This window comes from Tenrec ecaudatus, chromosome 1 (assembly GCF_050624435.1).
Source record: "Tenrec ecaudatus isolate mTenEca1 chromosome 1, mTenEca1.hap1, whole genome shotgun sequence".
Taxonomy (NCBI): domain Eukaryota; kingdom Metazoa; phylum Chordata; class Mammalia; order Afrosoricida; family Tenrecidae; genus Tenrec; species Tenrec ecaudatus.
In genome coordinates this window covers 199370401-199395219 of record NC_134530.1, presented here as the reverse complement: position 1 = coordinate 199395219, position 24819 = coordinate 199370401, and the positions used below count along the sequence as shown (strand labels likewise).

The following is a 24819-nucleotide window of genomic DNA, read 5'->3' as shown; positions in this document are numbered from 1 at the left end:
AGAGTTATGAAGTAGCAACAAAAATAATGTTATGGGTGGGAGTCACCACCACGTGCGGAACTGAATGAAAGGGTCGCAGCCTCAAGGAGGTTGAGAACCACTGCTCTGTAACAAGAGGAGACCAGATGTGAAGGCCTTACCGTTCCAGAAAGCTGGGTTTGGTGGGGCTTTTGCTACTCTATAAAAGAAGGGTCGTGGGAACTGTAATTCGTACAAGGGGTAGTGGGTCTCTCCAGCCGTCCTCTCTGTTTTTAATTATGAAAAACTAAGCGCACAGCTCACCGATTTCTGCATGAGCAATTCAGAGACACCGAGCCATTATTATACTCGTCCACTTGTGTACCGTTCTCCCTCTCCTTGTCATTCTGCCGCCATGAGCATAAACTCGGAGTCCCTGAAGCCTCATTATTCTCTCCGCCCCTGCCCTGCCCATGGGAAGTCGGCGCCGATGGGGACCGCCCTTTATCTCAGTGACTGCGCTCATATGTAGAAAACATTCGTTTTGCTCCTGGAGCGGGTACCTGGCTCCTTATTATTTTGTCGTTGTTCGTTGTCATGGAGTTCACGGAGTCCATTCCGGCCATGGCGACCCCGGGGGTGCAGAGTAGAATAGCTTGACACTGGCTGTGACCTTTCAGAAGCAGATCCCCAAGCATGTCGCCTGAACCTTGATGCTTTTGACTCGTAGTTGAATGCTCAGCCGTCCGTGCTACGCGGCCCGCGTGTCACTTACTGCTACCTTTGTTAAGCACACGTGGGCTTCCTGAATGTCCTGCATGGTCTAGGCTTCGGGACAACACTAAAGGCACACCGCCTGCTTTTAGAGCAGGGCCTGGAAAAAGCTCAGCGTCTCAAAAGGGACGTTGCAAGTCTGACTCACAGTCTTGGAATTGTTTGGAGACCAGGAGACTGTTCTATTGTTTGCTCCAAGCACACCTGCTTTCTGTCCAGCTGCTTTCTGAGTCCTGAGGGAGTCATAAGTTGGCTTTGATATATTTAATATAAGCGCGTGGGAACCTAAGTGTTTTCATTCCTCATCTCTGGATTAGGATCCAAAGTAAATCACAAGAGAGTGGAAGTTGGCTTACATGTGGCTTCCTTGTCCGGAGGTGGTGTTTCTGCAAGGTGGGGCGCAGGGACCCGCTGGCGTCCAGGCTGACCTGAAGGCTCTCCTTCCCCAATCATGGGTCCCGCAAGCACCAGCAGTAAAGGTGCTTAAAGAACAAGCACACCTTTAGTTCAATTATGGAGAATTCAATTTCTCCCCATTCTCTAAGGCATTTACTAGGAGAAAAAGAGAGTCCTTGGGCATGATTCCGTGTAATTAGATTTTTACACCTTTATATTGGGAATTGGGAATTCTGATTTCTTCACCCTAAGGTGCAAAGCGATGGCGTCTAGCAGCCCCAGACTGCAGCTGACGATATAATTTAGAGGGACTTCTGAAACCTCTCTAACCGAGGGACAGAAACGATGGGGGAAAGAAACAGTGGTGGATAGTGTATTTTATAGCTATTAAAAGATTTTCTTGCTTTAGAGCCACTCCACCACTCACCGGTCAGTTGGTGGTACTGTGGTGGCCTGCGTGTTGCTGGGATGCTGGAATTTATGCCCCTAGGATTTCAAATACTCGCAGGTTCCCCCACGATGAACAGGTCAGCAGTTTCCAAATGAAGACAGACGAGGAAGAAAGATTTGGTGACCTACTTCCACATGAGGAGCCATTGAGAACCCAATGGTTCACAGTAGAACGTTTTTCCAAACTGGAAGATGAGACCCCTAGGTGGAAGGTAACACTGGGCTCAAGCAAGCCAATGTCAAGGGGGACGAGGCTGGGGGAACAGCAGCATTTCGTCCTGATGCGCATGGGTCACCACGAGTCGGAGCGGACTCCATAAGCCAAAAGTGACCCACACCCGCAGGCGTTGGCGTTGTTGCCAACACACTGTGCGAAGGACCTGGCTGCTCTTGGCCTCACACACGGACTTTCCCGAGTCCCCAGGAAATAGCAACCTTACATTAAAATAAAACTAGTTTAAAATTTTCTGTAACTACTGAGACTCAGGAGTTACAAAATTAATCACTTTATGGGGGGCTCCTACAAATCGTATAACAAGCCATCCTTCTATAGCATTAAGCACACTTGTGCATATGTTGCCATCAACATTTCCAGAACATTTTCTTTCTACTTGAGCCCTTAGTATCAGGTCCTCTTTCCCCCCCCTTCCTCCCTTCCCCTCCCCTCCTCATGAAGGATTTCTTCCTTCTTGTAATGTGAAGGAAACAATAAAGATTAAGTGGAAATTATATAAAAGCAGACACAAAATATAATAATCTCAATTATTGAAAACATCTTGAAGGAGATGGTAAGTGAAAAAGTATTGCTACGAAATCCTAGAACAAGTTATTCGACACGTCAAATGTGAGGCTATGTTGTTGGCGGATCTCTGCCAAGGATGATGCAATTCAGAAGGTGGTGCCTCTGCCTCGCTAACCCTTCCTTGAAGAGTTCTGTGTTCCTCAACTGACATCACATCCAATGGCAGGCTCCACATCCTGATGGGACTCAAATTGTTGAACTTGGGACAATTCACTATAAATAGTATCTCTCGAGGAAGAAAACTGTCGATAAGAAGTAGATTTGCTGTCAGACCACGATTGACAAAGAACACTGTAGAATGGAAAATTACACATCTGTTAGGCTCTTCAGATTAAATGTAAGTTTAACCTGGATCTTTATGTACTTCCCATGTTTTCAGGCTGGGCTTTTAAAATACCTAAGCAAACCAAGATCGCTAGTTTAACAAACTACCTACCACCAATAGTTTCATGGACTAAGTTTGTGTAAAAACCTCAAAGGAATGAACTTAAGAATCTGATTTAAAAAAACAAAAAGGAAACAAATCAGAGTTGAACTTTGAAAGTGCATATTTTGACAATAAATAGCCCCTCTGAGAACTGTATCTTTTCCCTCTCTTGGGAAACTGGCACGGGCTCCATTTTCAGAGGGCACTCTAATGTGCTTTACTCTGAGCTACGTAAACAGCCATTCTTTCAATCCATTCAACCAATATTTGCTGAGGATTATAAGTACAGCCTTGGCGGAATGATAAGATATATTTAACCAGCTGTAGCGAAAGTGGTGCACAATTTTTGGAGAATGCAAGAGAGGGTGAGATTGTGAACACCCGGAGGCTGGGATTGTAGCCTGGGTTTGAAGGGTCCGGAGTGGGCTTCCAGGGTGTTGTGGGGGCAGAAATGAGGGCAAAGGCATGGTTTATATATACAGGGGAAAGAGAAATAAGGACAGCTGGGCCACGTCTGCAGTCCTGGTGGCACGGTGACCTGCTAACTGCAGCCGTCACCAGTCCTCCCGTTGGAGAACAGGAGGCAGTCTGCTTCCATACACATTTCCAGTCTCACGATCCGTATGGGGCAGGTCTACTGTGTTCTGTAGGGTTACTATGAGTCGGAATGAACTTGATGGCACTGGGTTGATTTTATGGGTTGGGGCCAGATCAAGAGCTATCAGTGTTCAGCTACTTGGTACTAAGTTGCTACTCCGTGCAGTGGGGAATCGTGAACAGTTTATACAAAATTCCCGACACGTTCTGTCAGAGACCTGTAAGTGAGCATTTGTCAGGCCACAGCCCAGAGGATTGTGCATCTGTGACTAAGGAGGTGTGTGTGCCTCTCTTGGTGTTCAAGTTTCCTATTAGAATGAATGTTAAATTTGGTCGCGAGGGATGGATTCCCACTCTAACATATGGACCTTATGTCAACTTTTGTCAAAGAGAGGGAGCTCCGGTGGTGCTGTGGATTAGGTGTCGAGTTACCAACTACAGGGTTGGCAGTTCAAACCCACCAGCTGCTCCTCAGGGGAAAGATGGGGTGTCTGCTCCTGTAATGATTGATAGTCTTGTAAGTCCTTTTGAGGGTTGCTGTGAGTTCAGAATTGGCTTGCGCACTATGGGTTTTTTTGGTTATTCTGAGTGTGATTTTGGAGCTAGCTTGGATTCAGCGTCTCCTTGTTTTGCTCTTTCTGCCCTGGACTCTAACCACCTCCCACCATCCTCCTGTGTGATACAAACCATGCTTTGGCTGAATCCTTAGAATCCTCCTGGATTTGTGTCTCAGTCTTGACCCCTCCCTTCACTTACCCTGGCTTTGCCTCTGGTTCCTCTTTCAGAGCCGAGAGCTAGTGATACTTTGATTTGTCATGAAGCCAAGCTAGAGCAGATTCAGAAATGTTTGCAGTGTTGTTGAAAATGATAGGACTTGACTGAAGGTGTGAAAGCTGGGGTGGAGAAAAGAGTATGGATCCAAGAGCTATTGTGGAATGAAAAGATCTGATCATTGCCTATGGGCGTTGGAGCGAAGTCATGGGACATGCTGAATTTTTAGAGCCTGGCCGACAGATGTTTTTCTTATGTTTACAATTGAAGCTAAATTTTGTAGGTAGAGCTGTCCAAGAGGCTTCTTTCGGCTTTTGTAAAGAATGGTTACCCCGAAGGGGCTTTTGAGCAGCTGGGTGACGTGGATTGTGCCGATCCGATGCCTTGGCACGACTGCAGTAAAACAAGATGACGTGAGATGAGAAGAATGGTGTCTGCTCCCACAGTGCTGGGATGCCCAGGGCCGAAACAGTCCTTGCCTTGCTTCTAGCCTTGCTGGGACTAGGAGCCGCCATCGAGTGGAAGGCAGGGCACTGTGTTTCACAAACAATCTGGGAAAGAAAAAGTGATACTAAATTTAGAGAGGACATGAAGAAAGCTCAGTACCCAGGAATCTCAAAAGTTGTGAGTAATCTCAACAATTTGAAGTTGTTTTATGCGGCACCCACCTATAGGCCCATCCACTTATTTGGATATTTTCATGGTGGAATATTAAATAATTGTTCAACGTTATTGAATGACTAATATGTGTCAGGCCTTGTTCTGGGCCTGCAGTCACCCAATTTAACCCTTTACAATTGTTCTGTGATCTTACCTGCATTTTAGGCATAAGAAAACTGAGGCTTAGGGAAAAAGACTCAACGAAACACAACTAGCAACTTAACGTTTTTCTCTTCAGCTCCTTAAAGCTGAAGTTTTATTTAGTTGGTTTCGGTTCAGGGCAGCAGTCAAGGTCTCTTTAATACCGATGAGTAACTCTGGTGGTGCATTGGTTAAAGCGCTCGGCTGCTAACCCAAGGGCCAGTGATTGGAACCCATCAACCTCTCTGCAGGAGAAAGACGTGGCAGTCTGCTTCCGTTAAAGAGTAACAAACCTGGGGCCCTTCCACTCTGCTCCGTAGGGTCACTATGAGTTGGAATCAACTCCGTGGCAGTTGGCTTGAGTTTTTGGCTGAATCTTTCTTTTTCAGTTTGGTATGTGCTGATCAGGGTCTGGAACAGCCATGAAATGTGTTTATTCACAGCCTCCACTGGGCTGGGGAGCTGCTCTGGGCACAGCAGCCCAGGTTGAGCCCAGGTAGGAGCCAGAGTAAGCAGGTTGTTCTTGGCCTTCTCCTTCGTTCTCGGTTCAGCTTCAGGACCTACTTCCGCAGCGTGGCTTGAGTGTTCCATCATCACCATCATTGTCATTGTTTCATGCGTTCTGTGCGTGCCAGCCATCCTTTTATGCAGTCGTCACAACCACTCTGTCAGCTTGCTGCTCTTGTCTTTGTTTTCCACTTGAGCAGAAAGAGGAAGTGACACACAGGAGATTCCAAGCTGGTAGAGATGGGACTTGAACCCGTTCGTGTCTTTATCAGTCCAGAGTTCATATTCCTAAGCACAGTGGGATTTTGTCCCAACACTCGAATTTTCTTATTCCCAAGGTCTCTCTCTCATCAAGGTGTTTCCTTAATTTCCTTCTAAAACCATCGCCATTGAGTGCATTCCAACTCATAGAAATCCTAGAGTAGAACTTCCCTCCATAGGCTTTCTGAGACTGTAATCTTTATAGAAGCCGGCTGCCAGCTCTTCCTGCCATGGATGATCTGGTGAATTTGAACCACTGGTCTTTCAGTGAGCAGCTTCCCACTGCTCTTTAGGTTGAAATTCCGAGGTTAGGTGCCTTGGTGGCACTGTGGGCTACGCATGGATCTGCTAAACATGAAGGCAGCAGTTCAAACCCATCAGCTGCTTCTTGAGAGAAGGTTGAGACTGTCTACTTCTATGAAGATTTACAGCCTTGGAAATCCGAAGGGGAAAATTCTACTCTGCCTGATAATGCATTGCTATGAATTGGAATAGACTTGATGGGAGTGGTTTTCATTTTGTTTTTTGACTTGGGTTGATTTTTCAGACAGCTAGTGATGATTTTATTCATATTTTGACCTGGTCACTGGTTAATTAGCCAAGCCGTGGTGCCTTCTGTTGTAAGTGCTGCTTACTGGCGGCGTACTGGTGGTGCCATATGCAGACATCCCAATTATGGAAGCACATTTCTCCCGGTGGCGAGGGAGTGGTGGCATCCTAGCACCTTAGCAGGGCGTTCCTGGAGGAGGCTTGGTGATGTGGCAGATAATCTGGTTTCAAAGGTTTGAAGAGCTCGTCATAACAGGGTATCCACCTCCTTTCATTTCCAGCCAGGTGTTGCAAGAGTGCAAACATTCGCATCAGAAATAAATTGGCTGCTCTTTTGATAGATGAAATGTGATGACTTGGCACTGGAGGGCAAGTTTTGTTACCCCTTCATGGGTTCCGAGGAGGCGAGCCTCCTTTTCACTGTGGGAATTCTCAAGGATAGTCCACCTTGCCGTAAGAAGATTATGAAGGGATGCAGAATTTTCGTACTTGTGCTATATGAAAGCTAATGAAAGTAATAGCCAATTAGATGGTTATAAAGCCTGCGTGTATTAAAGTCTTATACAAACGCTCATTAATAGTCATGCTATAAACTCACAAGCGAGTAAAAGCATGGCTGATTCAAATGATAGGAATTTTTATGTGCATTTCTAGAGACCCTGTTATTAGTGGGCAACAAAGCGCCTTACAAGTTATCATTATTAAAGCCCCAAAATGCAACCAGTAAAAGGCATTTTATTGAGGGGAATAACCAAGAATTCCCTCTTACCACATGCATGTCATCAGGCCTAAATGTCCGAGCAAAAGTAGAACGCCCTTATTGAGAATTTTACACACGGGGGTGTGGGGCTCTGAATCCCTAGTCCCAGGCCCTGGTAGATGTGGACTGAAGGTTCACACATGGGATGCTTCAATCTATGACGCGAATCCTTCCGCTGCTTGTGACGTTCCACACGCAGAGTCATTTTAAGCCTCTCTTGCTAGCCTGTCGACTGGAACTGACTGCATGGCAGTGAGTTTTGGGATTGGTTGCCTATAAATTCAAATTTGAAAAACAGCAACAAAAATCTGTCCACTGCTCACGAAAGCATTATGAAACATTTTGGAGTGTTATAGCAGGTTTATTTTCCCTCAAGCGAATATCTCATCCTGAGGACTAACAGCTTGGAGCAGTCTGTGGAAACTCCATTGCTTTCTGCACCGGTCGAAAGTCCATCCGCTGTAAGGAGGACTTTCAAATGGGCTTCAGCACGCGCCTTTGCCCTTTCCTCCATTCTCTTCTCTCTCGTTTGAAAGTCTTGGGCTCCGCAGTCCCCACTGAACGGAGAAGCTCCAGCACATTCCCGGTTCCTGGTCTTACTCCCACCTCAAGCTCTCCCCGCAAGCTTGACCCTTTGCCATGAGTTGATTTGGACTCCTTTCGACTTCATGTGTGTCAGAGTTGAATGGTGCTCCACAGGGCTTCCTATGGCTGACTTTCAGGAGATGGATTGGCAGGTCTTTCTTCTGAGGCACCTTTGTGGGTTAGCTGCTGCGCCCATTAATGGCTCGTATCAAGCAGGGACTCCATGCATATGCATACTCAGCTTTGTTTTCTTCTGTCGCGGAGACACGACATTGCTACAGGTGGTCATGATCATGTTTACATCTAATTTCAAAATTCTCCTTTTATCCCTTTTGTCTGCAGGGAAAACCGAGGCTGCGATCAAGAACTTCAGTCCCTACTACAGCCGCCAGTACTCTGTGGCTTTCTGCAACCATGTCCGCAGTGAAGTCGAGCAGCAAAGAGACTTACGCTCACAATTTCTGAAGATCAAGGTAACCCAAGCACGCTTGGTGTGCTATTTCTCCCGCTGAGGGTGGCGCTATGACCGTTACTTGGTTGGCACCTTTCAAAACCCTGCTCTGAAATCATTCTATACTGAAAAAACTCCCCTGGCCTGGAACTTAGAGCAGCTGATTTCTTGTGGCTGTGAAATCCATATAAAAAGAGAATAATCATGATTCCAATGCTATTATGCGTTTTCTCCACTTTGATACTTTAATGTTGAGAATTTTGGTCTTGCTATGTGAAGTTCAGAGGAAAACACGGTTTTAATGATAATGCTTTTGTCCTGGGGCCATTTCGTTGTGGCCATTGACCTAACAGGATTGTCTCTTCTAATCCCCTAAATGGATTCTCCTATGCTCCATTATACTCACGATCCACAACCTCAGTAGATATTGATGGAGAACCTATATTTGCCAGTCTTTATTCTAAGGAGAAATAGTCTTAGTGGAGGAGTTTGTTAAGCATTGCACACACGCCAGCAGCCCCAGGGGAGAGAGAGGAGACTGCTTACTCCCCGTGGAAAGATGAACAGTCTCAGAAGCCGGTGGAGCAGTGCTCCTCGGTCGCAGGGTCACTTGAGTCAGAACGCACTCAAGGACACTGGTTTCCCCATGCCCACTCTGAAAGGACAAGGAGCCCTTATGGTACAATGGTTACGTTTTCGACTGCTAACCAAAAGGCTTGTGGTTTGCATCCACCAGCCACTCTGTGTGAGAAGGCTGCGGCAGCCTGCTTCTCTGAAGACTCAATCAAAATCCCTAGCCCACTGCCGTTGAGCTGATTCCAATTCTCGGTGACCCTCTAGAGGGTCTCTGAGGCTATCAGTCTTTCCAGGAGCAGCAGCCTCTGTCCCTCTGTGAAGCCGGTGGATTTGAAATGCTGGCGGTTTGGTTCTCAGTCCAACTCAGCGCCGCCATCTCTGTCCCTGAAGAGGCCACCTTGGAAACCTTGTGGGGCAGCCCGATGCTGTCTTGTGGGGTCACTTGGCATTTCAAAGGACTGGGCAACAGATTTGATATTTTGTTGTGGGTTTTTTGGTGTTCTAAGGACTTAGGGAACGAGACAAATTATTTGCCTTCTTGCCGTTTAAATTCATAAATACAGACAGAGAGATAAACAGACATGTACGACCAGTTAATGCTATAAAGATAATAAAATAGAAAGAAAAATCTGATTTTATACAAGGTGATCAGAGAGTCCTTCCTATGGAAATGTTTGAGCAGGAAATGACGTGAGATAAGGAAGCAGCTACGTGAGTTGCATGAGAAGAGAAAGTCCGGGCAGATAGAGAGCAGCGCACAGACCCTGAAGCTGTGGGAAGCACACCCCAAGCAGAGGGCTGAGCGCGCTATCAGCGAGGGTGATCCGGAAGGACTACAGATGGTCTAGGTAGGGGTCAGATCAAGTAGGGGCATAAGCCACCAGGGCTCCTTGTATGGCAGATACGGTGACATAATCAAAATGACTTTGGTGGCTTCTCTGTGGAGAGCAGTGTGGGAGGGGCAAGAGCAGGGACAGGGAGCAGAGAGGAGCATGGGGAATGCCATGGGTGATGGTGGGGATGGCAAGCTGCTGTTCTCGTCAGGGTGTAGTTGAGGTCGAGCTAATGGAATTCGCTGATGGATTGAGTGTAAAGTAACAGAAGAAGAGAGAAAGAAAATTCGCTGATGGATTGAGTGTAAAGTAATGGAAGAGGGAAAGAAGTCAAGGACAACTTGGTTGTTAGTCTGAGCAGATGTGTGGGTGGAATTGCCTTTGACTCAGAAGGCAGCATTAAGGTTGAGTGGGAATCAGGAGTTTTCTTTGGACTTGTTAAGTTTGAGATTCTTGTTCTACCTACACCATGGAAATAAGGAATACACAGCTATTTGGTCTGTATCTTAGTAGAGGGGTCAATGCTAGAGCGAAATGTGAGAGTTGTCGGCTTATAACTGATATTTACAGATGTGGGGCTTAACTCGAATCCACACAGAGGAAGAAAAGAGATGTCTAAGAAGCAAGCCCTACTCCTCCCTTCTGTACCCCCAAGCCGCCACGCCCCCACACCCCTCCTTTAACGTTTGGACACCAGAAAGAGAAATTTCAAGCAAGACAGATTGAGAAGAAATAGTTTGTTGAGTTGGAGAAAAACCAATTAAGTAGAGTGTGCCCAAAGGAGATAAAGAGATGTTTCAAGGAGAGGGTCATTCATATACGACATGTGTCATGTCCCACAGAGAGGTTCAATAAGGTGACCAAAGATTTAGAAGCTAGAACATATAAACTCCCAGCCATTGAGTCCATTCCAACTCGCAGTAGCAGGAGAGAACTGGGTAGGGTAGGATAGTACTGTCCTGTGAGTTTTGGGGCTGTAACTTTTTATGGGAGTCAAAAGCCCTGTCTTTCTCCTTTGAAGCTGGCTGGTGGTTCTGAACTGCAGACCTTTTGGTTAGCAGTCCAGTGTGTAACCACTACACCCCCAGAGCTCATCACCAGGGCACATAGGTAAAATTAATTATTAGGTCTATGAGACCATGGTCCTCAAACATGAAGGATCCTGTAAAAAAGTTAAAATTCTAGGCCACATTCTCATAGATTCAAATATCTTAAATCACATATGGATCACATTTTTAACCAGCATATTCGCTGATTTTAGTGGCCCAGATTTCAGAAACACTCCATATAAGTTCTGTTTATGCCATGAAGTTTCAGCTTCATTTAAATAGAAGAATGGAGGCCCATCTTACCTTTTAATGAGGAAAAAAGAAAAGAAAGAAAGAGACCAACCTCACATTTGTTAGGTTTGAGCCCTTGGCTGCTGCCAGTGTTTCAATCCATCTCCCTGGCAGCTTTTCGCTTTTCCCTGGCCCCTCTGCTTCACCAAGCACGATTGCCTTTTCCAAGGGTGCATCTCTCCCGAGAGCATGTCTGAAGTATGTGCCACAAGCTCTCCCTGCTTGTCTTTGAAGGAGCATTCTGGCTGTCCTGATTCCAAGACCAACTTGCTTATTTTCCTAGAAGCCTGTGGTATCTTCAATGTTCTTCTCTAGCATCATAATTTGTAATGAACCAATTCTCCTGCAGTCCACCTTATTTATAGTTTAGCTTTCACATTCATATGAGGTGATTTAAAATATCTTGACTTGGGTCAGGTGCATCTTAGACCTCAAAGTGACATTTTTTCCTCCTTAACACTTTAAAAAAATGGTCTTGTGCAAAAAATTTGCCCAGTGCTATATGTTGCTTGATTTCTTAACTGCTGCTTCTGTGTGAGTCGATTGTGGATCCAAGTTCAAGTAAAACGAACTCCTTGACAGCTTTGATCTTTTCTCCAGTTATCAGGATGTTGGCTACTGGTCCATCTCTGAAGACTTTTGCTTTCGTTCTGTTGTACAGTTTTAACAAATTGTCAGTCAGTTAGGGATTTACGTTTCAGATCATTAACTTTGTATTTGACAGTTTAAAATACTATATGATTTTCCAGTGAAGGGAACCAAACCACATGCACTGCCATTGAATCAATTCCAACTTGTAGCAACCCCACAGAGGGTTCCTGCAGCTGTAAATATTTATAAGAGCAAATAGCCTCATCTTTATCCTGAGGAGTGATTGGTGGGTTTGAACTGCCTACCTTGCAGTTAGCAGCCCAGTGCTTACTGGAACGTGCCATCAAGCTTCTTTAAAGAAAGGAACAATAGGAAGAAGAAACAGGAAGCCCATTCTCATGGAAGTCATGCGAGAGTTTCGCAGCGAGGCAGAGTCTGAATTATCCCTTACACAGTGACCTTAAAGAAAGGCTTACCCAGGAGCCTATCTGTCCTACAACATGTAGATCACCAGGGTTAAAGGGAAATTCTCAAAACTTTAAGTAGAAGAGGTAGATCGAAGCGCTGTTTAAGCAAACAGCAAACAGGTTTCCTTTGAGGAGTATGGTGATGGGTTAGGTGTTTATAGCCTGACGCCCAGGCAGTTTTTCGGGTCTAGCGTTTGAGGCTGGGCGTGAAGCAGGAATTAATAGCCTCCTAATTCTCCTGTTTTCCAGGCATTAACACGGAGGCACAGTCAGGGGGTTAATGAGGTTGTCCACAACTTAAGCTTACTCACTTCTCTCCCACAGGTGACCAAGCACTTATTAATTGCCAAATGCATGCAAAGCACAATTCTATTCTAACAAGGAGTTGTGCCCCAGGATCTTCTTGTATAGACTCTGTCGGGTTATTTTGTTGCTGTGCTAGTTAATCATATTATTATTTTTTAGCCACCATTGGAGACTGGAACTGTCTTGTATGAAGCAGAGGTCTCACAGTTTGTTGAAGACATAAAGAAATGGAAGGACAGATACATTGTGGTTAAAAATGATTTTGCCGTGGAGAGCTATGAGAACAAAGAGGTAAGGCGTTTCCTCGTTACCATGGCTTTTCAGTCGTCTTAAATATTGACTGGGTTGGGTGAGTCATTCAATACGCAGTCACTCATTCAAATACTCAAATCAGTTAACACATACTTATTGAAAACTTACTGTAAGCTCAGTGATGTACTGCTCTTGGTAGGTGTTGCTAGGTGCCAAGTCAGCTCTTACCACAAATCCACATGACATAGAGCTAAACGTGACCTAGGCCTGCACCATCCTTCTAACTGTGAAGTTTGAGCCCACTGCTGCAGCCACTGTGTCAATCCTTCTCCTTGAGGGTTTCCCACTTTCTCAATGACCCTCTACTTTCCCAAGCATGACGTTCTTTACGAGGGACTGGTCTCCCCCGGTAGCATGCCCACAGTGTGTGAGACGAAAGCCCACCATCTTCTGGAAGTCCCTGGCACTCTGCATATACTTCAGCAGTACCATAAATCAAATGCACCAGTTCTTATGTGGGCTTCCTTATTCATCATCTAGCTTTTTCATGCACACGAGGCAATTGAAAATACCATGGATTGGGTCACGTACACCTGAGTCTTCAAAGTGACATCTTGGCCGCCCTCTGAAGAGGTCTGGGGCAGCAGATTTGCCCCGGGCAGCATGTTTCAGATTTCTTGACTGCTGCTCCCATGATTTACTTGGTGTTACAGAGGAGAACTTCCCCGTTTGGGTTGCTGGGCTGTAGTGTCTGTGGGAGCAGACCAGCAGGTCTTTCTACTGAAGAACTCCTGGGTGGACTCGAACCATGAAACTTCTGGTTAGCAGTCACTAAACCATTGTATCGCCAGCATTCAAATCAAACCAATCCAACCTACTGTGATTGAGGCGACCTTATAAATCTACCTTACCTATGGCTAGTGAGTCATTTGATTCACAGAGACCCTATATAATGTTTCCAAGGTTGGAAATCACTATGGAAACAGATACTTCATCTTTCTCCCACAGAGCAGCTGCTGGGTGTGAACCACAGACTTTGTGATTAGAAGTCCCAAGGTAGCCTGACAGTACCAAGCATTAAGTACCCAGGCAGGGCCTACTATGTTGTTGAGAGGTCAGTTTTCTCTGGTGAAATGTGAAGCACTCTTACTGCTTACTCACTCCCTATTTCTTGCACACTCCCCCTGGGACTGGGTGAACCTGGGGATGCAGCCTGGGTTTGTTGCCTACTGATCCCTGAATTGATGCCTGGCAACCAACTTTTGGAGCTGAATTTTTCTCATTTGGAAGCTGGACATGAAGTGTTGTATTGCATATTGCTGTCTGAAGATAATAAAATGTTTGTAAAAGCCAGATTGTTTCTCATCATAATACAATTCCAGCTGAATCGGATTGCTTATAAACTTTCTTGAAATCACACAACGGTAGGTGTTTCTCTGTTGATCTCTGCCTCTGTGTGGATTAGTGGTTCTTATAATAACTATGGAAATCAGTTTCTTGGAAATGCACGAGTTTTTTTTTTTGTGTGGGTCTCCAACATTGCTTCTTGAGTTCATCTCCTAGGTCAACGTTATGTTAATGACGTCCAAGCATACACTCTGGACTCCACAGTACCTTGCTTTCAGTTCTCAGGGTGTCTTCACGTTGGTAGCCTCGAAGTCGTGCCTTGACTTAAGCATCCCAATCAGAAGGATTTGCTTTCATTTGATCTTTTCTGTCCCTGTCCTGGTGGGCATAGCTACTTGACAGACTGCTGTAGCAAGGTATTGGACCATTCTCACACTCACCAAATAATGAGTTTCTTGGACGCTGGCCAGAATTTGTTCAGATGTATTGCCCCTCCATCGCTTTACTGCTGAGCATTCTAACATCTGGGAAATGCAGTGGCATATTTTATCATGGAAATGTTTTCATGTTTGGGGCAGAAGACCCTGGCAACCGTAGCTGCAGTTACATGTGTTGTGCAGTCTGATTAGTCACCATACAGGACCCACATGAGTCACCAAGCACCCTGGTACTAAAGTATCATTGTGCGTCATCACCCTTGAGGTTACTATCAGAATGATTCAGACCTCATGATCTGAAATGTCAAATGCAGGGTAGGATATCAAGAAATTGTTAACAATGTGTCCCCCCTGCTCCCTATGAGATAGATCCTTTCAGTAAATCTCCGTGAAATTAGGGCCTATTCACACATAAGTGCTGAAATGCAAGACTACTGTGTAAGTAGTGGGTAGGCAAACCCTTTCTGGATAAATCTTACTCAGTGACATGGTGTTGGGATTATTGCTATTCATGGGTGTTTGTGTTTGGGTCTGTTTATTCTTTATATTTCCCCCAAAAAAGAACAAGTGAGGGGGAAATTCAGGTGAATTAAGCCTCTGGTGAATCACCTCTGACCATAGACCAGGATCTGACCAGCCTCGCTCTCATGCAAACTGCAGTGGGAAGTGGATTATTGCAGATGCAGTGAAGTTAAAATTTACTACCTTATCATTTGATCTCCCTTATGATCCATTTAAATTTGTTCTAGTTTTTAAAATACCATTTGCTTTTTCTATTAAGGATTTTATCTGTTTCCTTTTTACAGCTTTTCTTGATGTGACTGTGCTATTGAATTGTATGATATTTGAATTATATACCCAGAAAACCTGTTAAATAAACAAACAAAAAGAATTCATTTATGCCTTTCCCTAGGCCTACCAGAGAGGAACTGCACCTAAAAGTCGGATTCTTCCAGCTGGTGGGAAGGTGCTGACCTCCGAAGAGGAATACGCTTTGTTATCTGATCGGAATTTCCCAGACCCTATTGGTGAGTGGGCGGGAAAGGTCACTGTGCATATGGAGCCCTGGTTTTGTAGTGGTCCATCGCTGGTCCGCAGTTCAAAACCACCAGCAGCAACTCGGGAGAAAAACTGGGCTGTCTGCTCCCATTTCAGTCACAGTGATAGTCTCGGAAACCCACAAGGGGTCACTATGAGTTAGCATTGACTCAGTGGCAGTGAGTTTTGAGGTTTTTTATTGGCAAATGCCTGAACACCATTCTCACTTCAAAATTTCTCAGTACGCTTTGTTCAGCTAGACCAGGAACCCTAGTGGCATTGTCAGATGAGCGTTGGCTGTGAGCTACCAGGGAACCCACCAGCTGGTCCTAGCAGGAGTGGGGAGCCGGATCATGGGGGTGGGAGATGAGGCTACCTGATCTTGTTTAGATCCATAGCCTATGGCCATTGGGGTGGTTTGTTATCTTGATGTTTCTCAACATAGGTGGTGGGAGGGGGACCAAGGATGTGGGGAGGAGGGTCGATTTTGTCTTCCAGGGACATTTGGCAGTGTCTAGAGACAATTTTGGTTTTCGCAATTTGGCTGGTGGAGCAGTTCTGGGGCGAGAGATCTTAGAGGCTTTCAGTAGCTCGAGCCAGGGGCTTGGCCAAGCACTTGACAATGCACAGAGCAGTCCAACCATGGAGAAGGGGCCACTAAGGCTGAGACACTGTGGGGCAGACCCTCCTGCTCCACAGACAAACGGAAGATGGGGTTTCTTTAAATTTGAGCAGCATAGTGCCACTTCTATTATTCTATATCATGCTTAATAAGTTACTGGGTTTTTATGCATAGAAAATGGGCATTCGGCCAGGGACTGTGCAGCTTTTGGAATATATTGCAGGGAAGCAGAAATAAACCAGTGGGGGTCATTTCACAATACATCAAAACATCTTTGGTGAGCAAGCCTGGCAGATCTGTCAGGGAATATTTCCCCCTAATTTTAGGTAATATGTAATAAAATATCCTAAAGTGACACAATGCTATAAAAAGGTATAGTCACAACTCAGAACCACGACATTAAAAAGACGTTTCCTTATTTAGCATATACACAAATAGAATGTTGATTTGGAAAGGACATTGGACTGAGAATTGGTAGACTGTATTTTTATCTGATTCTAACTGTGTCATTTATCAACTATATTACCTTAATCGGCTGCCTCACCTCTCTGGGTTTTTATTTCTCTTCTTTTAAAATGGGGGCTTGAACTTAAAAATCTGAACAGACCTTTTCAGCTCCTGTCTTCTTTGATTCTCATTCATTTAAATTTTTCCATGTAGATAAAGTGATGGATGTACTCTATAGATCAAATAAAGCGGTTCATGGAGATTTATGAACTGTAGATAATGTAATAACCCCATCTGGCTGTGTGTAAATCATACGACACAGTAATTACTTGGTTTCTTGAAGAGAGTCCTGCTTCTTATTAGTGGATATAATCATTTCATTAGAATGTATGGAGAAAATAATCACTGTATCAATTGTTATTTTGGCGCAGAAATGCTTAGCATAGTGCTTTAAATAACATGGTTATAGGATTAGTATATGGACCATAAAGCTACATGAACAAATTGTTACTAAGCAATTCAAGCTGAAACAACATTTTGCATGTATGACCACACGCATTATTGTATTTTCTAATTTGAATTCTACCGCTGTGTTGACTTGGTTAGGGAACTGCAGCTAGAACCAGGCATAACAACACGTTGTCACCGCTTCAGAATGTCCCCAAAAGGGCTTTCCAGTGAAATCAGTCTGACCAGACAATATAGTGATTGATTTATCGATGAAATCATGTTAAAAGGAATGAAAAGGAATAAGAATTACAAGGCTTGTGTGACTAATACCAATCGGCCTTAGACTTCAGCCGGGGGAATTTCAGTGACCTTTTTTTTGGTTGTTTTTTTAAGTTGGGTGGTGTGGCCTTTTGAGTTTTAAAAATAGGAAACTCTACACTACATCATTTGTCATATTCTTGCAACTCAACTCAGAAAAAATGCAGGCTGATAGCATCTGGAAAATTGTGGTCAGAGTTCAAGCAAGCGACGACTAGAGGCCAACCAGGGTGGATTTTACTGGAGTTGCTGCAGCGATTCTGTCTTTTCTTTTTTTTCATGATTAAAAGATTTAATAAGAAAGTTGACTAGTTATAATGACAATGAGAAATGCTCAAGATTGTTGTTTATCAGGACATGTTCTTTCAGGTCTACTAATAAATGCCTAACGAGGCATCCCATTCCACGGTAAGCCTCACCTTGAAGGTATTCCGTTCAAACTCACTGGATAAGCAAGCCCAGCTTCCCCAGTGGCGTTCCCGGAGACACCCACTCTGCAAGCTAGCCTCTGTACAAAATCACTCAGCTTTATTTGTTCCGTGCTTTGAGAATCCTACCCCGCTGTTCCATGCTGCAGCTTTCCAATGCAGACTCTATTGCTTTCAGTTGTTTGCGAAAATGTGTGAAGCCTTGGAAAGGGCAGGGAGAACTGTTTTACAAAATGATTTCATCGCGAAGAGTCCCTGTAAGATACCATTTCTATCGGACTGATAAAAGAGACGGATTATCTTTGCTTGGGGTGGGGTCGGGGGAGCACAAAATGTTTTAAATGCGCATCTTCTTTTTACAAGATCTGTTAAGATGGCATATACAAAAATGCCTCCAGGTTTTGCTGCTTTCCTAAGGCGGTCCTTTGGCTGGTGGGGTAGGAATTACAGTGAGGTAGGAATAGCGGTTGATGGAGGAAAGAGAGTGAGTGGGACAGGCCGGAGTGACAGGGGGCGGGTGGGCGGAGATGCTGGGCTGCGAGCAGACCTGAGGGGCGGGGAGAGTGCGCGTCTGGGTGGACAGCTCAGCTGCGGTGGGGTGGTAAGGAAGATGAGCTCTGTTTTTGGCCGCTTCGCAGGGAGGGAGATGGTGTCTGATGACGCCAGTGTTCCTGTGGAGTCAGAGGTGCGCTGTCTGCTGGAATAGGACTGGTGAAGCTGGTTCGCGGATGCTAAGGAGAGTGAAATCTAACCTCATCCTCCTCGTACCCACATCCCATGAAGACACCATGTCCTGCCCCAGCTAGCAAACACTTTTTCGTTTGTTCCGGCTGCCGTAGCAGAACAGCTTTACAGAACAGAAGCATGTTTTCTCAGTGATATGGAGGCTAGACCTCTGAATTTGGGGAGCTGGTAGGATTGGTCTCTGTCATCCGTAGGGGACAAGCCTTCTTTGTCTCCTGTAGGCTCTGCTGCTCTGAGCTTCCCCTGACTTTCCCTGGTTTGTAATTGGGTCCTTGCGTGCTGCCAGCTCCCTCTCCTTTTCTAAATCAACTCGGAAGCCCATCTGCTTTAACATCAGTCGCCCTGGTGACACAGAGGGTGAGCACTGCATGCTCATGAAGAGGTAGGGGTCTCCATGCTCTGCAGCAGAAAGCTGTGGCGCTTGCCTTCGGCGCCGCTGACTGACTTAGAAACCTGATGGGGTAGTTCTGTTGTGCCTTAACTAAAGGGGACTGTCCAGTGGGTAATGATGGGTCTGGTTCTTATTTTGGCACAGCAACATGACCTTGTTTAATCGAATGGATAACATCTGCAAGGAAAAGGCCTATTGCCCCAAACAAGGTCCCATCTACAGAAGTACGCATATGATCCAACACGTTTTTGAGTTGACGCCATCTAATCAAAAACCAGTTACCTTCCCAGGCTTAAAAAAAAGAGATGTTTTCCATAGAAGATGTTCCGTTGTCAAGTCAGCTGCATCTCTAGTGACCCTCTGTGACAGAGTCGCCCCTCCACATGGGTCCCTAGGATCTAGTCATGGGAGCAGCTGGCCTGGTCTTCTCTCCCTGGAGTGGCTGGGAGGTGTGCATCACAAATCTTTAGGTTGGCAGCAGAGCCCTTCCTTCACCATTGCCCCACTGTTTTTGAAACTTTTTTTGTGTTCTCCCAACTCTTTAGCATCCACTGAGAAGGAGAATGCTCAGCCCATCGTGGTCCTGCCAAAGGAGTTCCCCGTGTACCTGTGGCAGCCCTTCCTCAGACACGCCTACTTCTGCTTCCAGGAGGCCCCGGAACAGAGGAGGTTTAGTGCACTCCTGAGTGACTGCATCAGACATCTAAATCATGGTATGACTCCCCCCCCCCTCCACCCGCCTCTCTTTCTCTGAGTCACCCTGGTCATTGTCTCTCCCACCAACTCCTAGCAAGCCGTAGCCCGTGCTGCCCCAGGGACGCCTTGAGGTGGAGGGAGAGAGTTTTGTGAACAAGGAGTGTGGTCTGTCTGCCGGGGTTGTCGTCCGATGTGGAAGCCTCTGTGAGACAGAACGGGCCAGTGATCTGGGGCAAGAGGAGGGAGCAGTCAGATTGCTGTGGATTCATGACTATAACTCTCTTCCTTTTCTTGATTTTTTAAAACTCTAATTTCCAGCAAGAATGTGTCCACTGCCCCTGGAGAAAACCCTAATCCTTATGCGATTTCTGATTTACTCCCACCTTTATTTCTGAATAACAATTATTCACTTAAGATCACAGGCACTTGTACTTGTTACATAATATTTTATGTCCAAGCAGTGGTTCTGAAACATTAAGGTGTATAAGAATCACCTAGATTCTTAAAACCAATTGCAGTTCACAATGGAAAGCACAGGGGTCTAGGCTCCACGCGTACAAACTCTGATGCACCGCCTCTGGATGGGGCCCTGAGTGGGCTTTTCTTATACGCTGCCCAGCAGTGTGGATGCTGCTGGTCCAGAGGAGTGGCTTCTCTTCGGGCCACTGTGTTTCCAGGTATGGATTTAATGAACACCACACCCATGAAAAAGAAAGCAAGAACTATTTCCTTCCAATATGGGATGTTTCGATGAATTGCTGAGAAGGCTGGGCTTTCTGGACTCAGTGAAACCTTTGGTTAGAAATAATTGAACTTGTTCTTCTGGTCAGCAGTCAGCCCTCACTGAGTCCCTGCTCCTCTCTGACTGAGAGACATGGAGTGCTGAGAACCATGCCAAGCTCCTCTGTCAGGGCGTCTACATTCAGACCGGGAGGGGGGGAGCGGGAGGAGGACAAACACGCGTACAAACGCACAGGATCACTTGATAGCTATCGAAGTAACACAGTCCAGGGTAACCAGACAGTCCTGCCTCGTCAGGAAGGATGTGCGGGACCCCAGGCTTGTCAGCGGAGGCCTCTGTGAGGAGGTGACATTTGAGTTGAGTCACCTCCCCAGCTGTGCCTTCTTTTCTTCATAAGGCTAATTCCACTGCACACTCACTTTAGAGCGCTGACATTTCCTGTGAGCGTCTAGAGTCAGGATCACTAGTGATGAATGTCTTCAGCCTGCATTTGGTTATTGTTTGTGTATTGATAGCAGGCTGGTGGAAAAAGAGAGTGTCGTCTCTTTTGCCAAGCAACTCTGAGTAACACCAGTCTTAATTTTGGCTCAGGACTGTTAGAGCATTTATAAAAGGATACCCTTATTACTGTCTTGCCTTGTGGTTTTGATGTTTTAGCCACAAAGAACAGTGCAGTCTCGCGTGCTCCACTAGCTCCTTCTCCGGCACACCTACACCTCCGTGCTCAGGGCCCTGGTCTAGTGTGAACATGCACTTGGCCCTGAGAAGAAGAACCACAGAGTTTCACGCAGCAGGGAATGTTTGCTGCCCAACCAGATGGGACTTGCTGTGTTCCCACTTCCATCTACATAATAGGAATTCCTGTGGGGAGCTTTGGGATGCTATGTAGCCTGCATTTAGACTCCTTTTATGGAAGATTTCAGTCGATTTCAAACCCAACTGCATTCTCCAGCATGTTTTCCAAGGCACTGAGAAGAGGGTCCAGTCAGGGTGCCCTGGGTCTCAGCCACATTCCTGTGTCTGGAAACCAGTTGTTTCTCGCTGAGGCTGGCTGTGTTTACAATGATGGTCAGAGCCAAGGACACCATACCACGGTTACCTTGATCGAAGGTTACTTTCAATCAAGGTAACAGCCCTTGGTTCTTAGAGCCAGTGACCTCAGGGGTCTGACCCTTCTTGTGTCTGCTTCTGGTTTTGGCAGTGCAATGGACCTCTCATCTTTAGGGATTTGTATGCCTTTTACTGGATCCGTTTTTGTTGTTGTTATATTTCTGCCCATTACTCACATGGTTGGGAACACCACGAAGATGTTTTCATGAGATCCCAAACAGCTATTTTGTTTTCAATGTATACAGAATACTTTAGACATAAATATAACATATTTATGGCCTCTTATCACTGTGATAAGAGACAAAGATTCTAAGGCCTTGGAATAAATGGATTTAGGAACATTTTTTCCCTCTTCTTTCAAATTCATGAAAAAGAAGTGATTATTCTGAGCTGAAAGAACTTTGATCAACAATGATCATTCTTCCATATTGGATGTGTATAACCCTCCGTATTTGTCAAGAATTTTACCTTTATCCTTATAACTGCAATGATATTACTTTTTCCATGAAGAATTCTGAAGATCAAAACCAAATTTTGCAAACCAGGACTATCTTGGAACACCTGGGTTCCGCATAAAAAATAACTAGTTGCCATAGGGCTCACAGGGCTCGTCTGACTCTTGGCGATCCCACACGTGTCGGAGTGGAAATAGGTTTGCCTCACAGGGCTTCTGTCCTGGTGGTTTTGCACAGGAGTGTCAAGTGAAAATTTACACTGCAAAGCAGGCTCCCATTTAACAGTTTCCACTCAAATTGTTCAGAGCCACTGGTGACATCTTTCACAATGTCTCACCCTTCTCATGATTTCCTTTCTGGTGTGCCATTCCCAGTACTCACCGTTCCCTGTCGGGTACCTTCTTATTTTCGCTTGAGGGCACTTTTTGACCCTTTGGTTTCATATAGATTTTTTTCAGGAGGCTATTACTCATGGGTAATATTTTAAGTTTTATGAGCCAATCTGTTGTTTACCTAAAAGGTGATGCCCAGGAGTGATTTGGCTTAAGGTTTGCAGAGTCTCTCACTGCAGTAGTCTTGTTGAGTTCTCTAGTCTCATCTGGTCTAATAAATTTGTTATTTTTAAGGATTCAATTTCTGTTCCATATTTTTTCCTCTTCTTCTATCAGGGCCATCTACTGTGGCCCTGAGCAGAATGGTGGGTAAGAGTAGTTGGATATAATCCAGGTTTTTTTTTTTTTTACCTCAGTGTAGACTACTTTCTCTTTGAATCTTTGGCTTTCTTCTTTCTCTTTTGTTCAGATGCGTAGAAAACAATAGTTATATCTTCGATGGCTTTCTGATAACCTAGACACTACTCGACCACACTGGGAGGTAGACTTCATGAATATAGTATGCCAGTTTACCACGGTGCCCAGGAGACTATGGTCCTAACCTCCACAACGTTTCAAAAGCACACCACCAGGCCTTTCTTCAAAAGCACTTATAGGTGGACTCAGATTTCCAACCTTTCCTTTAGCAGCCAAGAGTGTTAAGCGTTTGCACCATTCCGAGACGCCCTACAATTCCCCGATCCCTAGGGGGCTTGGGAAGGTTGCTGACTGCTACATCCAGGTTCCTCAGTCTGTGGTGGCCTCATTGCCTCTCAGGTCTCTCTCTGTAGGTCCTGGGAATAGACTTAGCTATTGCAGAAGCTGGTGCTGGGCCATGTCAATCCTGTTAGTCACAAGTTCCCAGGGATCATTAAGGAAAAGAATTCCTTTCATGACAAGTTACATCAAGAATGCCTGACATTACCGGGATACAGACAGCCCTCAGTGCTCAAACCCCACTCTGACCCAGCCAACTTGCCCCAAGATTATGGGTTGGAATTGGCTCCATTCCTTCTGGATTGTGGTACCACCCCCTTATGGGTGGGGTACAGTCCCTATTTAATCCTGACAAGGGTCCGATTGATTGAATCCTGTTCTGAGACCATAAGTCTGCTTTCTAAAGTAGTTAAGGGAAAATAAGGGCTCCATCCTCCTCCTTTTAGGCCGAGAACTGCCACTACGTGCCTTCGATGTTATTTATGCTCCTAAAGAGCATTCAAAAGAAGCCTTGGTGATTGGCTGTTAAGTTAAAGGTTGGTAGTTTGGACCCACCATGTGCACCGAGGGAGAAATGCCAGGCAATTTGCTCTTGTAAAGATTATAGCCTAGGAAGCACTATGGAATGGGAGTTGGGGGCTTGGGGGGGGGCTTGGTGGTGGTGGGGAGCTGGTTCTACTCTAAGATGAATCGAAATGAACTCCAGAACATGTGACACAACAACAAAGAGCAGGTGCAAGAAACCCCACAAGATGATTCTTCAGCAAAAATCGCCCCCACCCCCAACTCACTGGGCTAACTACTGAACCTACTCCTTGATTGTGCCCGGAGCTGCTGCTGTCCTCTGTCCCCCTGGAATCACACTGTAACCACTTGCCACTCATCAGGGAAGGCCAAGGTCCAGAACATCTGCTGCTGGGCACTTAGACAAAGACAGACTTGTTGCCCTAAGTCAGTCTTGTTCTTCAGAATTTTAATTTGTAAAATAAAATCTGTGCAGTTAATATGGATGTAATTAAAACTCTTGATAAATCTAGGGGGTTGTTTACAGATTATATATATGAAGAATGACCATTATCAACGCAAGTCATTTCCTTTAACACAGGGTAAATTTGCAAGAAGGAGGGAAAAAGTATTCCTGTAGGAAGACTAGGTTATGTGAGGGATAGGAAGTGTGACAAAATAGGGGTCAATGGAGGAACTGACTTAAATGCTTCCTTTACCCCCCACTACCATGATCCGAATTCTACCTTGCAAGTCTGGATAGAGCAGAGGTTGTACACTGGTGCATATAGGAGCTGGAGGCACAGGGAATCCAGGGTGGATGACACCTTCAGGACCAGGGGTGTGAGGGGCGATACTGGGAGAGTAGAGGGTGAGTGGGTTGGAAAGGGGGAACCGATTACAAGGATCTACATGTGACCTCCTCCCTGGCAGACGGACAACAGAAAAGGGGGTGAAGGGAGACGCCAGATAGGGCAAGATATGACAAAATAATAATTTATAAATTATCAAGGGCTCATGAAGGAGGTGGGAGCAGGGAAGGAGGGGAAAAAGAGGACCTGATGCAAAGGGCTTAAGTGGAGAGCAAATGCTTTGAAAATGATTAGGGCAAAGAATGTACAGACGTGCTTTATACAATTGATGTATGTATATGTATGGATTGTGATAAGAGTTGTATGAGCCCCTAATAAAATGTTTTTTAAAAATTAAAAAAAAATAAAAAGTGAAAAAAAATAGAGGAACTGAAAGAATTGTGTGTGGTTAGTGCTTAGAAAATGGAGAGGAGCCAAGGGAGATGGGCTGTGGCCAGGCTATAAAGGGTTTTGTGATGCATATTAAGGAATTTAGATTTTATTCCAACAGCAGTAAACAACTTTTAATGAGGTAAGTGACCCAGTCCGTTATACATTTTGGAAAGGTGACACTGGCTGCACTGTGGAGCATGCTGGGATTTCAGGAAGCTTCTAGCAGGCCACACCTAGTGGTAATCTACATAACAGAGGGGATGTTGGGAAGCGATTGTATAAGAGCTATCCAGGAACTGGAATC

General features: G+C 45.3%; 1 protein-coding gene across 1 annotated transcript in view; it reads left to right on the top strand.

Annotated features, from left to right (window-relative positions):
- The window catches only part of NIBAN1 (niban apoptosis regulator 1), a 206013-nt gene that overhangs the window by 89392 nt on the left and 91802 nt on the right, over positions 1-24819 (top strand). Inside the window, exons 2-5 of the mRNA XM_075528350.1 lie at positions 7981-8111; positions 12362-12493; positions 15152-15266; positions 19222-19389. Coding sequence (XP_075384465.1) covers positions 7981-8111; positions 12362-12493; positions 15152-15266; positions 19222-19389 — 546 coding nt within the window. The remainder of the gene's footprint in view (positions 1-7980; positions 8112-12361; positions 12494-15151; positions 15267-19221; positions 19390-24819) is intronic.